Consider the following 19,602-nt stretch of genomic DNA (forward strand, 5'->3'; position numbering starts at 1 on the left):
GTGGTGTTCCCTTGTGTAGCCAGGAGCTGCTGCATTGCTCAAAAGTTCTGGTAATAGCAGCCAAATATTAAATATTTGGAAGAAAGTCTTTAATATGTCTTATTGATATGAATAAATATTATTAAGGTTTTCTTCCAACTACCTTTAATCATTAGTAGTTAGAAACGAAGGTAAATGTACTGGACTTGCGTTCTACCATTTCTTTACACAGAAATGATAACTTGTGTGTATTGTATCCATTAAGAATTAGATATCTTCCAGAAGAAGGTACTTTATTTGATTGATAGATGCCTGGATTAATGGCCTGGATAGCCGAGGGAGGCAGTGGAGCAGCAGGCCTTGCTGGGATTTTGGGCAAGGCCTGGATCTTCCATGGGTGCTGAACTGCTCACCTCCCTAATGTTGAGATTGTCATCTCCTGCCACTGTGTGCTGAATCCTGAGCTACGTGACTAGTGGGAAAACTTCATGTTTTGTGATAATTACCTGACATCTTCCTGCTGGCGAGGTCCTGAGGAAGCCAGCAAGCTTTGCTTTCTCAGCTGAAAATACACACACACACAATGCAATGGTCCTCTTTCTTTTTTCTCTTTACCCACTTCAGTTTTCCCACTGTAAGAGAAAAGGAAGTTTTCCCTTTGGTTTGAACAGAGATTTTTATCAGGGCCTTCGAGTTGTTTGGAATCCCCCGGGAGTGTGGCTGCGTTGGTGGAGCAGCAGGGGCAGCAGGGCAGGCATCAGGGCCTGGGGGCAATGTGGAGGTGCTCAGCCTTGCACGGGGGTCTGTGGCCCACAAGGAGGAACACACACTTCTGAAACCTCAACTGATACGTTTAACATGTTTAATATTTAATGGCTTGAGTCCATTTTTCTGATTTTCTTGCTTTCCCCCGTTATATATTGAGGGGTGGTCATGTTTATGGCTTTCACAGCTTCCAAGTGGTCAAAATTCATGTAATTCCATTTATAATGTCTACTATCCACTTGTCTTTTCCCTCCTTTTCTTCTTCTCTTCCTGCCCATGTCACTATAATCGGAATGAAAATATTGTTCTGGTGGAATCCTTTAATAACTAAATACAAAACTAAATCTGAAGCTGGCTAGATGCTCCATATTCTAGGGGAAGCGGACTTCAGAGATGCGCAGGTTGATGAGCTGCTGTTACCTGTCATCTTAGCAGATCCCTGTGAGCTCCGTGCATGTCTGAAGGCATTTGCCAGATACCAACTACTATGATTCTTTCCCCTTTTATAAGTATCTGGGATTTTCCACCAGTATGTTGAAAGAGGAGAGGTTTAAATGCATGACCTGAAATAGAGCTGGAAATAGTTGTTAATCTCTGTTAATATGGTATTCCCATAATCAAACACATGTGGAGCTGGTTGTTTTTTTGGTTTTTTGGGTTTTTTATTAAATTGTTAATAATATTAAATTGGCCATTGGAAACTGAATCATGCTACAGATATTTCCCTTACTGAGGCTGTCTTGTATTACACTGTTTGACAGAACAATGTGTTTTATGATTAAAAAAAATTAATAAAATCACACTGCCTTCTTGCAGATGCCATCCCGCCGAGCTATTACAGCCTTTATTTCCGAATCGTCAGATTTGACGTCTCAGCAATGGAGAAGAATGCCTCCAACTTGGTGAAGGCTGAGTTCAGGGTCTTCCGCCTGCAGAACTCGAAGGCGCGGGTCTCGGAGCAGCGGATAGAGCTGTACCAGGTATGGTGGCACCTCATGCGCGTCAGCTCCCTGTCTCTCTGCAGCAAACCCACCTTGTACGTATCTAGTGGAACAAATCACGAGAAGAAGCGGTTGAGTCCCATCTTTTCAAAGCAGCCTCTGATTTCCCATGCCTTTCATAGAAAGGAACTTTATTGAAAAATCACATGAAGCTGAGATGTGCAAACTTTTTCTAGCAATTGTGCCTCAGACTCCAGAGTTTCAGCATATAATATTTGACGTCTGTTCTATCCCCTACCAAGTCATCCCCAGGATCTCTGTCTCCCAGCACCTGGTCTGGACTGTCATTTACGCAGAAGTCAAATTCCTACCCTGGCCTGTGTTCAGCAGAAGCCTGCTAACCATTCCTCGCAGAAATGGCAATGTTAATAATTGAGTTTCAAAGCTTCGTAGTTTCAGACCTGGCTTCTGTATAGTAGCCCAAGGATTGAGGCAAGGGAGTGGACAATTCAGGGATCGAGGAGTGAGGAAGAAAATGACCCCTTGACTCCCTCACTCCTAAGTGTTGGTAAGATTGATGTAGAAGTGCATTGTAAAAGTGCATTGACCCCCTCATTGATTCGGTTGTTGCTGCCCTCAATAGCTATGCCAGAGCACTGTCCTGGGTTTGCAGCACTGTAGAGTTCAGTTCAAATCCAGTGGGTACAAATTCGAATTAGTCTTCTCCCTTACTTTCAATATTCACCTCCTGCTGCCTGGTCTGGTCAAGTGCAAGCCAAACCTGGAGCAGAGACGGGGGCAATTTGAGGTCACATGCTCAAGTAGGAGAAGCGTGATTCCCAGTTGAATGTGGTTCAGGTCCACAGGTGGTTACTGGACACTTGACTTCATGACTGTGATCTGACTGCCTTCCTTCCCAAGGACAGGCTGGCTGAAAAGTTGAGTAAATAACGTCTCATTAGTTAAAAGAGCAAGTTAGGAACATTCTAATGAGAGTCACTGGTGTCAATTACATGTAATAGTCATCAAACAGAATTACACAGTAAGTCCCTGTGATGCTGCTACACCAGCCTGTTGAAACGATTGTATGTTCTGGCTTGACCTCACTGTTCAGACATCTTAAAAGAAGTTGATGGCATCTCTGGGCTTTCTGTTGTTCTACTTTTGAGAGCTGTTAGTCACCTGAAAGGAGTACAGCTGCGGTTGCCTGAGCTCAGTTCATTGCCTTTCTGCGTTTGAGGAACGTGGGACACAAAGGGTTCAGTGGAGGTATGGAAGAAAGGGCCTTTGCTTGGCTGGGATTTTGCCTTGTGATGAGAAACAGCTGGAGCTTATTTGAGAGAGCCTGACTCCGGCAAGCCTGTACCCATGGAAAGGACTGACACCTGCATCCAGGGCAGGTACTTGGGTCCTTTAGATAAATATATAGCTGGTGAGTATGGTAGTTTGGGGTTTTTTTTAGGCTGGGTGAGGCATACCGAGAGAAGTGTTAGGTGAGTAATCAGTGCAGGTTATTGTAGGATTCGGTCTTTTCTCCAGCATGTAACAGGCAAGCCAAAGGCAGCAAGCTCTGAGTGTTTGTGCCAGGCATGGTTTAGGCGTGTTACTTTGCTCCTTTGCCTGTGGAGTGACAGGCTGTCTTGGAAGCATTTCCCTTGCAGAGCACCTGTTAAAATGATAAGAGCTGCCTGTTAGTTCCTCTCTCTGCTTTGCTTACTTACAAGTTCCTGTAGCTGCCTTAAGCTGGTTGTTTTCTTGCCCCTTTGGTCATATTTATTTCTTGCAATCTTGTATGCAGCTCTCCCCAAGACCTTGTCAGGGAGGTGTTACAGCTCTGTGATGGCCAGTCTGAACTGCACAGGTTCCTTGCCAGCAGCTCTACTGTGAGAGCATCAGAGTACCTAAATACTGCTGCATCTGATGTCCATAACAACGCCTGGAGTTAGCAGGCAGTGTTTAACAGGAAAAGCAAAAGCAAGGAGAAATTGAAGGGGAGGGACCCGTGATCCTGAGGGGTCCCTTCCAACTGGAGATGTTCTCTGATTCTGTGACGTAGATAGAACAGTGCTATAGAAAGCATCCTAGAACTTAGTATATGAATTTTAGAGATTAGAAAGAAGATCTAAGATGCTGACAGTGAGGAAGGATGGGTAGGAGGCATTGGTGCAACAGTGATGCTAGAGGAGTTTCAGGGCTGTGTAATAATATATTGATAGTGCAGATAGGAGTGTCTAGCAGCGGAGGAAAGTACAAACGTGGGTGGTAAAAGAGGAGAATGAGGAAGATGCTCATTTTAGTGGAAGTGGGAGAGACAAGTACATTCTGTAAGGGCTGAAGACTTACTCAGGTATCTTTGCTTCCAGCATGAAAAGCCACGCATGGAGAGTGAGCCTTGCAGAGGAGTTGGCATGTGCAGGCACCGCTCCATGTCCATGCATAAACACTGCTTCCTGTCTTGTGAGATGTGTGCTGGGCTTGCCAGGGCTGTTGTGCCCAGAAGGAACAATGTGGTTTTTCATCTTGCATAAGCAACATTTAATAATTAGGTTGTTTGGGGGTTTTTTCCTCTCGCCAAGTGTTGGGTTGCCTAGTCTTTGGCTTTGTTGAGATCTTCTTGATAAGGGTTTTTGAAATTCCTCTCATACCTGCAGTTTCAGGGAATGGTTGTTCCCATGTCCCCTCATCTTCCTCAGTCAAGCAGGAAGAGAGGAGCAGAAGTCCTCTGGAGAGAGTCAGAGCTCTCTTGCGGTGATTCACTGTGAAAGTGGCCATCCCTGAACACATGGAAGTCTCCTAACTGCTCTTCAAGCACTTTCTGATTTATTCCGGTGGCAATTTAGTGGTGATGTATATACCACTGGTGCAGAAGAGACAATATTACTCTGAAGGACTGTTTTAGGAACAGCTAGAGGCAGATGTGCAGGGTGAATGGAAAAAATAAGCAAGCAGAATATAAATATTTTGTTTCTCCTCCTGATTCTTTCTTTGTGTGGTCCTCTGACCTTACAGATCTACCCCTTACAATGAAAAAAGAAATGCAAGACTGCACCTTTTCAGCTAAGCTTTCCTTGGGCTATACTTGGCTGCCTTTTCCAAACCACATCAGAAAAGGACTTTGTGTTTTCCTGCAGCCCTTGTTTGCACTGACTCTGGGAAGGCAGTCTGGGACCGCTTGGTGTGGTGAGCCAGGGCCATGGCCCCTCGCTCCCAGCCCTCAGTGCAGCAGCAACAGGACCCTGTTTCCACCTCAGAGGCAGGTTTGGAGCAGAGATTTTGTATTTATGCTGGGAGCAAGTAGTTGTGGATCTGTTTGCCAGGTTTGCTACCCCCTAGGTTTCTATGGGCAGTGGGTCCTTAAGATTAATTCTCATGGAGGTGTCCTGGATGCATCCACGAAGCCAGTGGGCAAGTGGTAATCCACAAGAGCAGAAACAGTTTCTTTAATGTCTGTTTTCACCCAGAGTACTTATCTTGGTATTTAAGGATTAGGCAACCACATCTGTGTGTTCCTGTGCAGATGGGAAGCGCAGTGCACATATTAAGTAGTCTTAGGGTGGAAAATAATAGAACTCACAGAGCTAGGAATTAAGTTTCTTTCATAAGGCTGGTATAAAAGCTTTTGTCTCTTCTTGGCTCTGCTTAAGTGAAGTTACAGAGAATTAAATTCTTTAAAGGCACTATCTTTTCTGTTGTTTCTTCTGCCCGAAAGGGAGAGTTTAATCTGCTGGTGGTGCTACTGATCATCAGCACATTGGAGAGTGGGAAGCTGGAGGGAAGGAAGTGGCCTCAGATGTGTCAAGTGCTCTCCTGCACTTCTGCCATCCTTCCACTGCACCACGTTCACTCAATGCGCTTCTCAACGTGCACCAAGTTTTCAGAAAATATTAAGAGGATAAACTACTTTTGGGGGAAGGAGGAGGAATAATATTAAATAAACAAGTTTTAGCATCGTCCAGTGGCCCTTGCTATGTTTTTAAAGATTTATGCCAAATGCAGGCTTTATTGGAATTTGATCAGATAAAGCTCAGTTGTTATGGGAATGTCTTTGTTCATCAGTTTTCTTGCCTGCTTTGAAGACTTCATCACATCTTTCTTTTATTAAGGTGCTTCTGTATTTATGAATAAAGTCCCTGCACCCTTCAAAAAAACCCTTGTCTTTTATGAATAAGCATTCCAAAAAATAAATAGGCATCACTGCAAAGCTGGATGCATGGAAACCCTCACAGGGTGAAAAGCTGTCATTCAGAGAGTGTTGTGGCACTGTTTTTAAGGTATTTTTATTATGTACAGACGGCCAAACAATAACAACTGATAATTACTTCCTATGGAAGCAGTGCCATGTTTTGTTAACACATCATAAAGCATCACAAAAAATGCAGCCGCAGCGCTGGGTTTTATCATCATCGTTCTCCAAGGCTGCTGTGGGTGGGGGTACCTGAGAGGCTGTGGATGGGGAGGACCCATACCACAGGATGTAGGAGAGCTCAGGGTTGGAGCAAATGAACGGCACCAGGTTAAAGCCTTAGGGGGGACATCAGACTGTGGTGAAGAATTTGAAGGAAGCAGGAGCAGACCTTTGGTCTTTCCATGTTGGGGAGGGCCCAGGCCATGCCGAGGGCTTCTGTGAAGCTTGCTCAGGGTCTAGGAAGAACCGTCTGCCATCCAGGCAGTGGTAACCCCCATTTCTTTAAGGGCCTCTCTACCCGCTTGGAGGTATGAGGAGGAAGATGTTGTGGAACATATTACCCCATTATGAGTCAGATTTAAATTTAAACCACAGTCAGTTGTTCAAATACTTTCAATTCAGACAGTGTTTTGTCTTGTTTTTCAGTTAGGGAATACATTTAGAGCAAGCTACTATAGATTTGGGCCAAATCTCCGTGGTGCAAATCTGAGGCAATTTACACTGACTGCAGCAGAGCTACTCCAGACTGATCTCCGTATAATCAGGAGCAGAGGGACCTTGCTCTCTTTTCTTGCCAAAAAGTGCCGTCTCTAATGCCATGGAAGAAAATACCAGGAAGTAGGATTTGTGGCTGTGAGCTGGCACAGGATGTCTGTATTACAGATATCACCTGGGGCATTTGATTTTAATTGACTGCTGTTGCTGTGACCCACATCTGAAGTAGTATATTTGGATCTTACAATTCACATATTGCTATCCTGAAACCAGACTCTCGCGATCTGAAAGGTTACAAGGTTATGTTAAACAGTAAATGCACAGTGGTCTCTTTGAAGTGCTAAACTTGGTATAAAGTGTGGACCTAATAACTTTCTACTCTTAATAACTTTCTACGCTACCAACCTCCTCCCCCCAGTTCCCCCTCAGCAACAGCTCACAGCTCACAACCAGAGGAAGTTCATTTGCAGTATATTTTCGTCGGATTGCTGCTTTCTTGTTCCAGAATTCTTTTTTTTTTTTTTTTTTTGGGAGGGGGGGGTGTCAAAATATTGTATGCCTTACTAAAAAAAGTGAATATGCTGGAGACGTTGTATAGAGTACCTTTGGCAAATAATCTGAGAGTGTGGGTGAAGGGAAGTATTTATCGCTGTGTCATATTCACTGAGATTTGAGAGCTTGTCTCAGATGCAGCCACCTCTTGCCAGGAACAGAGCAGTTATTGAAGACGACTTGAAGAAGTAGACAATATCCCTGTTAGCTACTGGCAGGAGCCAGTGTGTACTCCCAGCTCAACACTGCTGTGTGTAGACATGTGGGGCACTGAGCTAACAGATTTGTTGAGGCTCGTGTTATAGGGATTGTAGGAATGCAGGACATGGGTCAGAAACCAGGCACTAGGTTTGGGTTCCTGCTTTTTGGGCTGCAGTCTGGTGGGGTAGCCAAGCCCACGTTACACTGGGACATGGGCACGTTTCAAGCAAGCACTGCAGCGTGGTAGCTACTGGGCTGAGGAGTATCGGGTTGGCTTGCTGGCCTCGCACTAGGAAGCCGTTGGATGAGGGGAAGGGAGTATTGCTGTTTTGAGAACATGTAGGAAACAATGTGAAGCTTTTTCAGGGAGAAGCCTGTATAAAGAATAGATGATGGAAGAAAATGGAGGAGGACAGAAGGTGGTTTGGGTGGAAGCCTGTAGGTGGTGGGAAGAGAAAACCACAAGAGAATCATGACTTACGGAAAACAATGCTGGCAAGAGGAAAGGAAGAAAGAGGAGTGCCTTGCAGAAGAAGACAGCATTTAGAAGAAGCAGTAAGTCAAAAACTTCAGATAGCAAAGAAAGTTGCATGACAACACGTTGCAGTACAATGCATGTGAACATGAGCTATGGCTGTTAGGGACAGGACCTAGGAAGAGAAAGGGCTTGGGAGATCTGTCTGTAAAGAGGAGATGAATACAGGACTACTCTGCAGGATCTAGGGGATATGGCTAGAAGAACCCACTCTGGTTTTGTTGACTTTGGCTCCTCTTTGTTGATATTTTAATAAAACATAATGTGCCTCTGGCAAGTTAAAGCTAAATGCTAGATAAGTTTACAGGATTTTTTTGTTTTGCCTCATTTTATGTAAAATCTTTCTTTGGAGCTTTCTTAAATTCTCCTAAACAGCAGGAAATTGCAGTCAGTATTTCAGAATCTTCCAGGAGGAGGACCCCAAACCCTCCGTTCTTGTTTATTGCTTATACAATGCAAAGTCTTCCTGCCTGCTTAAACGTAAGTCAGACTGAATGGCTTCAGGGCTGTATCCCCAGCTTACACTGCACATGTATCTTCAGTGGCAGGAGGAAGACCCTGCTTGGGGAACAAATGGAGAGGAAATCCTTTCTCAGGATCCATTCTCTTCCCAGAGAATTCTCTTCCCTCACCACAGGGAGATGCAGTGAGTTAGTCACAGTGATTCCATTACACACTTGACTTCCCCTCCCTTTTTGACCTGTTTGAGCTGCTCATCTCTTTGCCCCCCTCACACTTCACCTTCTTTTACCTTTAAGTGAGTAGCAGCCAACACTGTAAGAGAATCCTACTGCAGCTGTAGCACATCCAGATATAAAAGGGGTTGGGTTATGCATGCAATATGTTCTTTTTATTTGCAAGTTTGCATGAAGAACGTGTCTGGCAAGTTCTGAGCAGATGGATCTGAGCTGTGGGGTTTTTTTTAAACTTTGTCAAGTACTCCATACCTTTGTATTTTGGCAGGAACTCTACATCTCATATACTAGTCTCTGAAGATTCTGCCTTCAGTTTGAGCCTGATTCAGAGACCTTTACAAGTAATGGAAAAGCTTCCATTGATAAGCAGGGGGGCTGTAAAGCCCTTTTTACTCCATAGCGCTGATGGCGCTGAATTGCTGTTTTGCAGAAGCAGTTACAAGAAAAGCTTGAAAATTCGCACAGAGAATTTTTGAAAAAATACAGTCAGTCTCCTGCACTAGTGGTGATAAGTAGCTAAAATTTTGATAAGTAGGAGATTCCCAATTATCTGGCAAAAGGTACTATACGGAGGCTTTGCACTTTACAACATATGTATAATGAGTAAGAAACTAGAGAGGTTTGCAACAGAATTAAATGTTTGCTTATGCTTGTGTCCAAGATAGGATCAAAGACCTCAAACGCAACTGGGCAGTGAGAAAGGATTGAGAATTAGCACGGTCATTTTTTAACTTTAAGCTTCAGAAAGGGCTGGATGAAGTTCCTGAGAGCTGTCTGAGGAGACCTTTGAAATCTGGAAGCAGGCAGCGAGTGAATCTTTCAGTAGGGTGAATAGTACTTAAGAATTTGGAAAACACAAGCAGCTGCATGTGCAGCCCTTGGGAATCTGGTTATTCTTCTGGTTAGGTTGGCTTAGGGTTAGGCTGGAGTCCCCTGCAGGTTTCTTCTGGTTCAGAAGAGGTTATTCTAAATGGCAGTTTCCAGCCATGACGTTGTGCATAGCTGAATTTATCTCTGCTCTGATGTTAACCGGCATTAGCACATCATTTACCACTGGATCTCATTGTTTGGACCTATTTACTTTGAGCTCACAAGTACATGTCAGGTTATTTCCATTATTTTAAAAGGCCCTTGAAGTTCCAATGGAAACCATGGATAATGACTGATAAGTAAGAGAAAGATTAGTGAGCCTGCCAAGATGTAATACACAAGAACATCGCAGGAGTCTGAAGTGAGAGAGAAGAGAAGGGAAGGAAGGAAATTATCAGGGAGCCAACAGCATCTGGAGAGAGGAGATCAGGCAGCGCAGAATGAAAGGAGAGGAAAAACAGATTAATAGCAGGTTTTTACAAGATAATGCCATATTTACTGCTATTCAGTGATTGCAGAAGTCATGCTGGCTGTCAGCAGTGACCATCCCAAGTTCCAGGGCAATGCAAGCAGGCAGAGTAGGTATTTTTAAGTGGCCGTATGATCTTACTACATTTTGAAAATTCATCAACTTGTTTTAAGAAACCGTAAGTCATCAAAAATATTTCGTAACAGTTGGTGACTATAATTCTCAAACCCAGCTGTAAAATGCCCCTGTTATTGCTAAAGCTTGGCCTTTGATGTGTGTCTTAGGGTTTTCTTGGCGGCAGCAGATGTATGTCATTGATGCATCAGCCTGTGTATTGTCACTGCTGAACCACATTCAGTTTTTTGTTTGTTTGCTTGCTGGGGAGGTGATGAATTTATTAGCCAAAGCTATTTCACTGTAAATTATACTTAATTTTCCTATTCTTCTGCATTTGATTGTGGTAACTATAGAAGACTAAAAGTAGTTATTGGCCAGACCATCAAATCTGAAATAAACTAAACAAGTTGCTGTTCTGGAGCTCTAGTTATTTGAAAGAACCAGTGTGTCTTTCTGTCATTTTTTTTCCTTTTGAGTGCATAATGAGTCATGAAGATGGGCTGTTCTGGCATCTCCTCTCAGTGGTTATTGTATAGAATACATCCACTAATGTGTTCATTGGGTTATCCGCAGCTTTAGCTGCCGGTATATATCAGAATGGGAGTAGGCAAAGGAAAATCTGAGCAAAATAATTAAATTTCTATTAACAGAGTCTTGTGTTTTGGAGTATTTTTGGTTTTGTTTTATCATCAGTATAATTACACTGACACCAAATGCTGCTGCTCTGCTTACATCAGCCTCTGATATGCCCCATTTTTAAAGGAAGCCATGTTTCTGATGATTTTGCAAACATTCTGCTTTGTTTGTTATGATGAATGGTAACAGTGTTCTCAGTACTTTACAGTTTATAAATACAGACTAAGGCAATCCTTGCCCTTATTTTTATACTCAGAACTGTGTGATGGTTACTGGAGGGTATTAGTGTGTGCCCATAAATAAACAGTATCATCCTCCAGTATTTTAATTAAGATTTCAGCTACTTGATACTTAAATTTAAAAAAAAATAAATGTATCAGTTAATTCTCTCCAGCTGGTGTGAAAAGTAAGCATAGCAGGTGGCAGAAGTAATTTATAGAGATCAGTATTTTATGGAAACTCACTTGTCATTCTTCTAAAAGCAGTTTGTGACGAAACTAAAGCTTTCCACCACTGAACGCCCTGGTCATGGTGATTTGGGATATGCTTCCAAGATAGCATCATGATCCAGCTTCCTCTAAGGGATGAGGAGGAGCGCAGACACATCCCTAGCAGCCGCGCAGAGGGTCTGCCTGTGAAGACTGAGCAGAATGTCTTTGCGGAACCAATGAAGAGTAGATTTCAACAGCATTTATAAAATACCAGAAATCTGGCAGGCCTGATGAGGGTGGCATGTGAGTGCTGTCATCACTGAGATCCCCAACTGGGCTTCCTAAACATGTGTAGCTGTACAAGCACGAGCAATGCTTTGTTTGCATCTGGCTGCTTCATGAGCCCTTTCCTGCGATTTTACTGCATTATTCGTATGTTCACATTTGTTTTGCCTTGATCTGCTGACAGTAGCTGCATGTATGTAATATCTAGAGGTCAGTCATGTGTATTTCTAAAATAATTTTTCCCCAGGTGTTTTTGAGAAGGATCAGAATAGGAAAAAAATTGATGAGAGGGGAAAGGTTAGCAGAGGCCTTAGAAAAAGATAACTAGAAGGCAGGGCTTAAGTGTGCAAGATACTTTATCAAGAAGAAATTAACAAGCATTTTGGCTATTTGATTTCCTGTGAAAGGGAAGAATCTCATACAAAAATAAGGTAGAACAAACCAAATTGTTCTTAATTTAAAGCATTGCTACTGAATGAAAATTACTCTGCATACTAGGCTAGAAGTATGCTGGATAACCTTTTGGTAACACTTCTACCTATTCAGCTCATCCCCACATAATGTGATCATATGCATATGTTCCCTGCATAATTCTTTATTAGAAAAGGCAGTATTGCTTTATCACTCTGTTGAAAGTGAGGCCAAAGAAACAGATGTACCTGGAAGAACATCCCCATGTTCAGAAGCTGCAGAAGATTTGCACAACCTGAATTTTGAGTTTGTTGATATTTTTTTTTTCGCTTGTGTGTGTGTGTGTGAGAAGGTGTGCACCCTTGCACCTGCACCCGTGAAGTTGTGCATCATCAGCTACTTGTGCATGCGGGTGTTTAAATTTGTTGCTTGTAAGTGAGGCAGGTGAGGTTGTGTGTGTGGAAACTCTGTCTCCTCCTTATGCAAGTGATTGAACCTGTCATCTATACATGCAGGTGGTGGTACACAGTACTGCCCCCACCCCAAAATCCCTACCCATCCACATCATGACCCACAGACGTACCAAACTCTTTCTGCCTCTTAAAGAGGGAGTGTTTGGACATGATGCCAGAAGGAAATGAGAAAAGATTAAAGGGGAAGTTTAACTCAGTCTTCCTTCTCTCCTGTGTTTGTTTTGGGTTTCCCGCCACCCCCCACCCCCACCCCCACCCCGCCTTGTCTTCTATTAATATTTTCAGTGCACTGCAAACTTTTGCACACAGGCCTACTTGTTAGACCTTCATTTAGCTCCTGCAGATACAAGTTGTGCAGCAACATTTCTGGGAACAGTGTTTGATGTGGTTGCGATGGGTAAGCATAAAGGTAAGGCTGTGGTTACAGGCAAGGCAAAGCAATGTTTATAGGTAAAGGTAATATCTCTTCTAAGACGGATCAGTATAGTTGGAAGACGTAGACAAGCTTTCAAGCACAAAAGCTGCAAGGCATGGAACTTTTTTGCAAGTAAACTGGTTGATCTAGTAGGAAGAAGGTATGGGAAATAGCAGAAGGGAAGTTTTTCAATGGGAATATAGGCTGGAGGGTGTATTGGAAGAAAAATGTGTGTTGCTGATAGGGAAGGCAAGACCAGAAATGTAGTGCAGAGTACAAAGAGGCAAACCAAAGAGGTAAAATGGCAGAGAAAACATAAAATGCTTATTCTCTGTAATAATTCCTAGAAGGCTTATATGAAGAACATTTTGTAGGTGTGAAAAATTCTAATAGATGCCTACAAATAGGCCATTTCATGTAGAGTGCAATGCTTCGGTGCGGATGGAAGCATAAAATGCAGTGTGGGAAAGGAAGCAAAGAGTCCTTCATCAGGTTATATTGTGGGAGAAAAGAGTCTGAGGATCCAGCCTAGGATTTTATCATCCATTAACTTTGCTCACTTGCAACAATGTGAAAGAAAAAGAAGAAAAAAATGGAAATTTTGAGTCTGGAAGATAATTCCTACCTACAAGCAATCAGGTTGTTAAGATCATACATCACCTTAACGCTATAAAGATACTTACAGTCAGGCCAGGAGAGGGAGACTGAAGCCAGGTGTGCTAATTTTACTAAGTATGGCACTCATCACACTTAACAGCCCTTTGTTTAAGAACGTCTAGTGCCTGTTTAGCCCATGATGTCAATTGTGGAAATTATGCCATATTTAGTTTGTGGATTTTTAGTTCATTCTTTATAATTTTCTTACTGGACGTGCAGCATAAACAACATGGAGAGAAGCCTTGCTTTCAGGTATCATAGATAGCGTAGTATGGATAATGTCTAGCTCTCTTAATCCACAGTGCCCATCCTGTCCCACAGTGTCCTGTGATTTTGAAACCTGCAAACACTTTTCTCGTCCTTCAGCTCATTGTTGAGGATGGTTGTTCTCTGTACCATCGGATATATGCAGTGATGGTTTCTTGTACTTTTACGAATGCATTTTGTGCCAGATGCACACTGCCAGCCCTCGACTTTGTCTTTTGGTAGCAATGGGATTGGGATAAAGACATCTTATTTTGGATACCAAGGCACAGCTGAGTCTTCAGAACGTATCTAAGACCAATTATAGTTAACATCAGGAGATTGCTTTTGGCACATTACTTACTTTTAGATCCTTACATCTCTGCCAAAACTGAGGTATGCAGTTTCTGGAGTCTTTGGAAAGATATGACTGTGCAGAAAGGAAGAGAAATGAGCCAAGTTCTTCTGTCCCATTTGCCTCACACACACACACCCCCGCCCCAGCACATCTTTGCAGAATGACAGCTGCATTACATCCTCAGAAACACTTGAGTTGACCTGATAAAGACCAAAGGGAAGGCAAAGTTATATTTGTACTTCTCTGGGACTTTCCCAGCATTGATTACTGATTCTCTCATCCCTCTGGCACTTCAGAGCAATGGTAGTCCCCTTGCTGCTGCCAGACTCTCTGTAAACAGTTGTTCAAACACTTTGAAGGTTGCCTCATAAAAAGGAGTCCCAATGTTCAATGTTTCAGTGACCTCAGCTTCTACTGGAGAACTCGGCATCGCCTACTAGGGGCACTTAGCAATTTCCTGGACTTGAACCAACATCTCGTGTCTTGTTGCTAAATGTGTTGATCAGAAAGAAGGCAAAGAGCTTGTCATGCTGCTGTTCTTCTCATAAGACAAATGTTACTGTGGGAACTGCACTGCTGGCCTTTGAGAGGTCCAGCACTCCCTTGAAATAAAGAGGGAAATTCTACACGTAGTGCAGATTCTGGCCTTTTCAAGCCTGCTTTTCTGTTTAATTATAGAAAGCCTAATTTTATCATGATGACATAATTTCACACCTCTTTTGAAATATTTTTCTTTACATGTATTGTGCAGTTTCACCATTATTTTATTCCAGCAGCGTTTGCTAGATGTCAGGTTGGTGTGGGCTGAGAAAATAGGAGGAAACAATGAGACATTGTCAGTTTTTCATTTGGAGGTGGACTTGGGTGGTTAAAAAGAGGAAGAACCCAAAACAATATATGAGGTTGCGCAGCTGGCTTGCCAGAATTTTCGAAGTGATGTTATCGTGTGGTATCTTGCTTGGAGTTGACTTAATGTTGCATGGCATTCCAGCTTCCTGCATCACAAAACTATCAACAGGGTAATAACCAGGAAACCAGAAACTTGTTAATAGCCAAAAGTCCAGTTGATTTCATCCTGCTAGAGTTAAGGTAATTAATAGCAGGCTCTGTATGTATGTGGGAAGGCACTGGCTGAATTGTTTAGATAGGAGGAAGACTGTGGGCTCCTGAAATTCTAGGCATGCAGTGCTCTGTCTTCAAAGGGAGGGGCTGCATTTCTTTGGTACAGGTATTTTTTTATTGCATGATCAGTGGCAAGCTTTGCTGAAACTTTTGACACAAATCCAAATACAGCTGGCATCAGAGTTTGGATGGAAGCAGCATTACCTGTTGCACAAATCCATGTGTGGCCACCATTCACACCAGGCTGTCTCTGCACGCCCCCAGGTTACCTGTATGGACAATAACTTTTTTCTGTTTAATGTATGACTAGTACCTGAAGTCAGAGGGAGGGCTGGAAGCATGGATAAGGCAATACCATACAGATTAGTTTGTGGGGGGCAATGTAATATCTTCAGTTTACAGACTACATTGTACAGGGTTTACTTTAGCATCCGTTACTATGCTCTAACCGGTGTATTACTGAAGAAGGTAAAGTAACCTCCTTTGATGTTCCAGTTACTGTGATCTCTTGACCACTTGTGTTGCAGGACAAGTTTTCAGGGCAGTTTTTCTGTGTGATTTCTCTTAGGAAGGAGTATGTGATGGCTTGTTTTGGTTGGAAGTGTAAGCTGTTTTCATTAGGGTGTTTCTATATCACCTTCCTCTCCCCACACACCCTAAGAAAATTCTTTCTGAAAATGTGCCTGAATGTACATCTGCTGCATAGAGATTTGAGCTGTAATAGTTTCTTGTGCTATTTATAATGTTGGTGGCCCATTTTAATAAAAAAACAGGTAAATGTTAACCTGTAGGCAATCATATTTGTCATTTATTGCAGGTTCTAAAATCTAAAGAATTATCATCACCAGGACAGCGCTACATCGACAGCAAAGTAGTTAAAACACGAGCTGAAGGAGAATGGTTGTCTTTTGATGTCACTGAGGCTGTACATGAGTGGCTCCATCACAGAGGTGACAACAAGTGCTCTTTGCCTTCACTCCTGCCCCAACTACTCCTCCATTAACTCAGCAGTATTTCAGGGTCATTCAATATGTAAAAAACAACTCCACTTACTTTTATGTTTTGCAGATAGGAACCTTGGATTTAAGATAAGCTTACATTGTCCATGCTGCACCTTCGTGCCATCCAATAATTACATAATCCCAAATAAAAGTGAGGAGCTTGAAGCAAGATTTGCAGGTAATGAAATGAAAAAAAAATCTTTTAAAATGTTGTGGTACTTACCGATTGAGAAGGGAAATAAAGAGCCATTACTGCCTCTCTAAATGGCATTCAGCTGACTGAAAACGTGCTCATTTGAGAATCTTAATTCTCAGCTGATAGGAAATGGTATTGAAGGCACAAGGGTAAAACTGTATCAGCTGAACTATTCTAAAACCAGATGGCATGAATAAGCCATCTCATTCCGTGCATGCAGCTTTGATGTCCTGAAGCGTCTGCATGCTCACCAGATAGATACACCGTTTTGGATGTAGGGAAGACTGTGCACAGTAGACCATCCATTGTTGGATAGTCATGAGAAAACTTGCTGAATATTTTCAAAATAAACCCTTTGACTGCTGTCCATCCTAGCACCGTTAGTCGTTCAGGCTTAGTAGAGAAGGCTACTGCCAGAAGGTAGAATTAGGATGGTGTTTGGCACGCATGTAAACTGCTTGCAATAGGTACGTGTGTGAGCATGGTGTGTTTTATGAGTGTCAAACAATACTTATTGTGGCAAATTTCCAAAGTATAGGTAGGGCAACAGCTTCTTTGCTTACAGAAGCACCTTCCTTTGTCCTCACAGAGTGTAGAGGGTTCCAGTCTTTGTAAGTACCTGCAGGTGTACTTCCAGCTCTGCAGGCACACTAAATATCTCCAGCTACCCTCCACCACCCCGGCCCTTTTTTCTGGTCATATTAGTATTATTTTAAATTACTCTGAGCAATGGCATTGGTTGCTTTGTGAAGAACTGCACAACAGGTGCCAGACTTGTATAAATGTCCTACAGTGTTCTACTGCCAATACGTTGCGGGTTGAAGAAACAGCAATGGTGTATCTGTCTGTGTGCTTCTCCTTCCAGCAGTGGAGGTCTGATTCTTAGGTGAAGTCAACAGAACTGCATTAGTTAACACTGATTGTCTCTATATATCTAGATTGGCACATAGAATTTTTTTGTAACGTATTTGTATATTAGTTACACAAGGTATTTTTAATGCTGACAGCTTGGTAAAAACTTAAAAATTGCATTGAGTGAGCATTAAGAAACAACAATGTGTGGTTATGGATGTAGGTGCTTCTTATGGACAGCAGACAAGGTAACATAGAGTAAATATGTGAAGGTCACATAAGCTCCCTTGTGTTTCTAAGCCATTACAATTTCAATTTCAAAAAGGGAAATGCTATTTAATTGACTGTGCTATAGTTATCATCTATCAGTACATATAAAACTATGGCTGTATTAGAACCAACCCAAATTCTTTTCTCATTTATTAAAGTATATCATGGTTTGCTTCATTTGCTTTCCAAGGATTTGGCTATATTCCTTCTCAAGTATTAAGTTTTCCTAACCATTGTTTCACTGTGTTGGAATTTTTTCTCTGAGTAAATACATGTGCTGTACATATGAATAAAGCCATTGTGTGTATTTAAAAAATCATTAGTATGATATTTGGTTGCTGTAATTGCAAATGTTGCAAAAAGAAAAGTGTTACCTTTTCCTCTTTAGATAATATTACCTGGTTCAGGAGGTTAATTTTCAAAAAGGTATTAACAACAGGCATAACATGAGCTGTTTGGACTCCTAGGAAAGGCTAATACCTTGAGTCTTTTGCTTCTGCTATTGCCATGATAAGAAGTTAGCAAGGCAGGTAGTGTTTCAAGGGAAAATACAAAGTGTGAGGTCATGGACTGCCACTTCAAGAAGAAATATTTTGATCAATGTCCTTGCCATGCCCATACAAAAGAAGGGGTAGAATAAGTGACTTTCTGGGAAAAAAATAGCAGATCTAAATAAACTGGCAACGGGAGACAGAATTTACAAGCATTAGAAAGAGGTAAATGTGATAGAGAAAACTAATGGCATAGAGGTAAGCAGTGGGAAATGCAGGTGAAGTATCCAGGACAGCTTTAATGGTGTTACAAGGTTTTAAAAGGTACGTAGCTGTTAAAAGATGGGAATGCTACCCTAAGTGAAATGACAAAAGCATCACTGCTTGGGGCATTTGAAACTAAGCAAGGCAGATGCAGTGACTGAAGAAATCTTGTTCTGTTACTTATTTCTACAGTTCTGGTAAATGTGCTGAAATGCCATTAAATGGCTGTGAATGTGGGAGGGCTAATACAATATGTAATGTGAGAACTGTGAATTTCGTAGGGATCTTGGGTTGAAATTTGCCCCCACTTCCCCAGTAAACATGCTCAGCTGACACCATCATTGCCCAGTTTCTGAGAGAATTTTTTTTAAAAACATGGTTTATTTAATTTGTGAAGAAAAAGCAACACAATGTTTATCACCAAAATGTATTTTTTAAAGGTATTGATGACTACACATATTCCAGTGGTGATGTGAAAGCTTTAAAGTCCAATAGGAAAAAATACAGTGGGAAGACCCCACATCTTCTGCTAATGTTATTACCCTCCTACAGACTTGAGTCGCAACAGCCCAGTCGGCGGAAGAAGCGTGCTCTAGATGCTGCCTATTGTTTTAGGTAACTATGCATCCATATTCAGTATACTTACGCAGTAGTACCAGCCTGTGAGGTGTAATGCAGTTGCTTATCCTGTTTCTTAACAGTTGGCATTTGTACAGAGCATGGACCCTCATTTGTAGACCTACAGGGTCTGTGTGCAAAGAGTACCTGCCCAGCAGTCTCCAGTCCCCTAGAGACGGTGGCAGATGAGGAAGATTGTGGCCTTAGAAAGCAGAAGCCGAGTTCCATCTGGGATGATTCCCAAACCCATCAGCCCCATAATTACAGCCAAATTATCACTTCCACTGTGCTCACCTATTCAGAGAGGGCACTCAGTAGGACCTGGAGAAAAATACTAGTCCTTCAGGGAAACCGTTAGCTTTTTCTGTATAAGCAAGTCTTGCCATGTTTAAGCATCTGAGTTCAGGTGCAGTATAAACTACTGTCAGTGTAATTTTGTTGTAAATTTTTGGGACTTGGATTTGCCTGCCTGTAAAGCATCATTCAGAGAGCAAGCAACCGGATTATTTTTATTCCCTGTGTTGCCTTTGTTATGACCGATGTGTTTGTCTGTATTTTATTTCCCAGGAACGTGCAGGATAATTGCTGTCTGCGTCCACTTTATATTGACTTCAAGAGGGATCTTGGCTGGAAATGGATTCATGAACCTAAAGGATATCATGCTAATTTCTGTGCAGGAGCCTGCCCATATTTATGGAGTTCAGATACTCAGCACAGCAGAGTAAGTAATGATTTTGCTAATTTTCAGCTCTTATTTTATAACTGCAGGGTGAAATACGTTTCTAGGACTGACATCGGCACTAACGCCCAGAGCTTGTATTTGTTATCTCAGTAACTAAGGATGATGAAATGTGG

At 42.2% G+C, this 19,602-nt stretch overlaps 1 protein-coding gene across 1 annotated transcript in view; it reads left to right on the forward strand.

The window, feature by feature from the left end:
* TGFB2 (transforming growth factor beta 2) overlaps positions 1–19,602 on the forward strand; it is a 65,580-nt gene that overhangs the window by 40,596 nt on the left and 5,382 nt on the right. Inside the window, exons 2-6 of the mRNA XM_040612006.1 lie at positions 1,561–1,724; positions 15,873–16,005; positions 16,124–16,234; positions 18,570–18,744; positions 19,315–19,468. Coding sequence (XP_040467940.1) covers positions 1,561–1,724; positions 15,873–16,005; positions 16,124–16,234; positions 18,570–18,744; positions 19,315–19,468 — 737 coding nt within the window. The remainder of the gene's footprint in view (positions 1–1,560; positions 1,725–15,872; positions 16,006–16,123; positions 16,235–18,569; positions 18,745–19,314; positions 19,469–19,602) is intronic.

Source organism: Falco naumanni, chromosome 12 (assembly GCF_017639655.2).
Source record: "Falco naumanni isolate bFalNau1 chromosome 12, bFalNau1.pat, whole genome shotgun sequence".
Taxonomy (NCBI): domain Eukaryota; kingdom Metazoa; phylum Chordata; class Aves; order Falconiformes; family Falconidae; genus Falco; species Falco naumanni.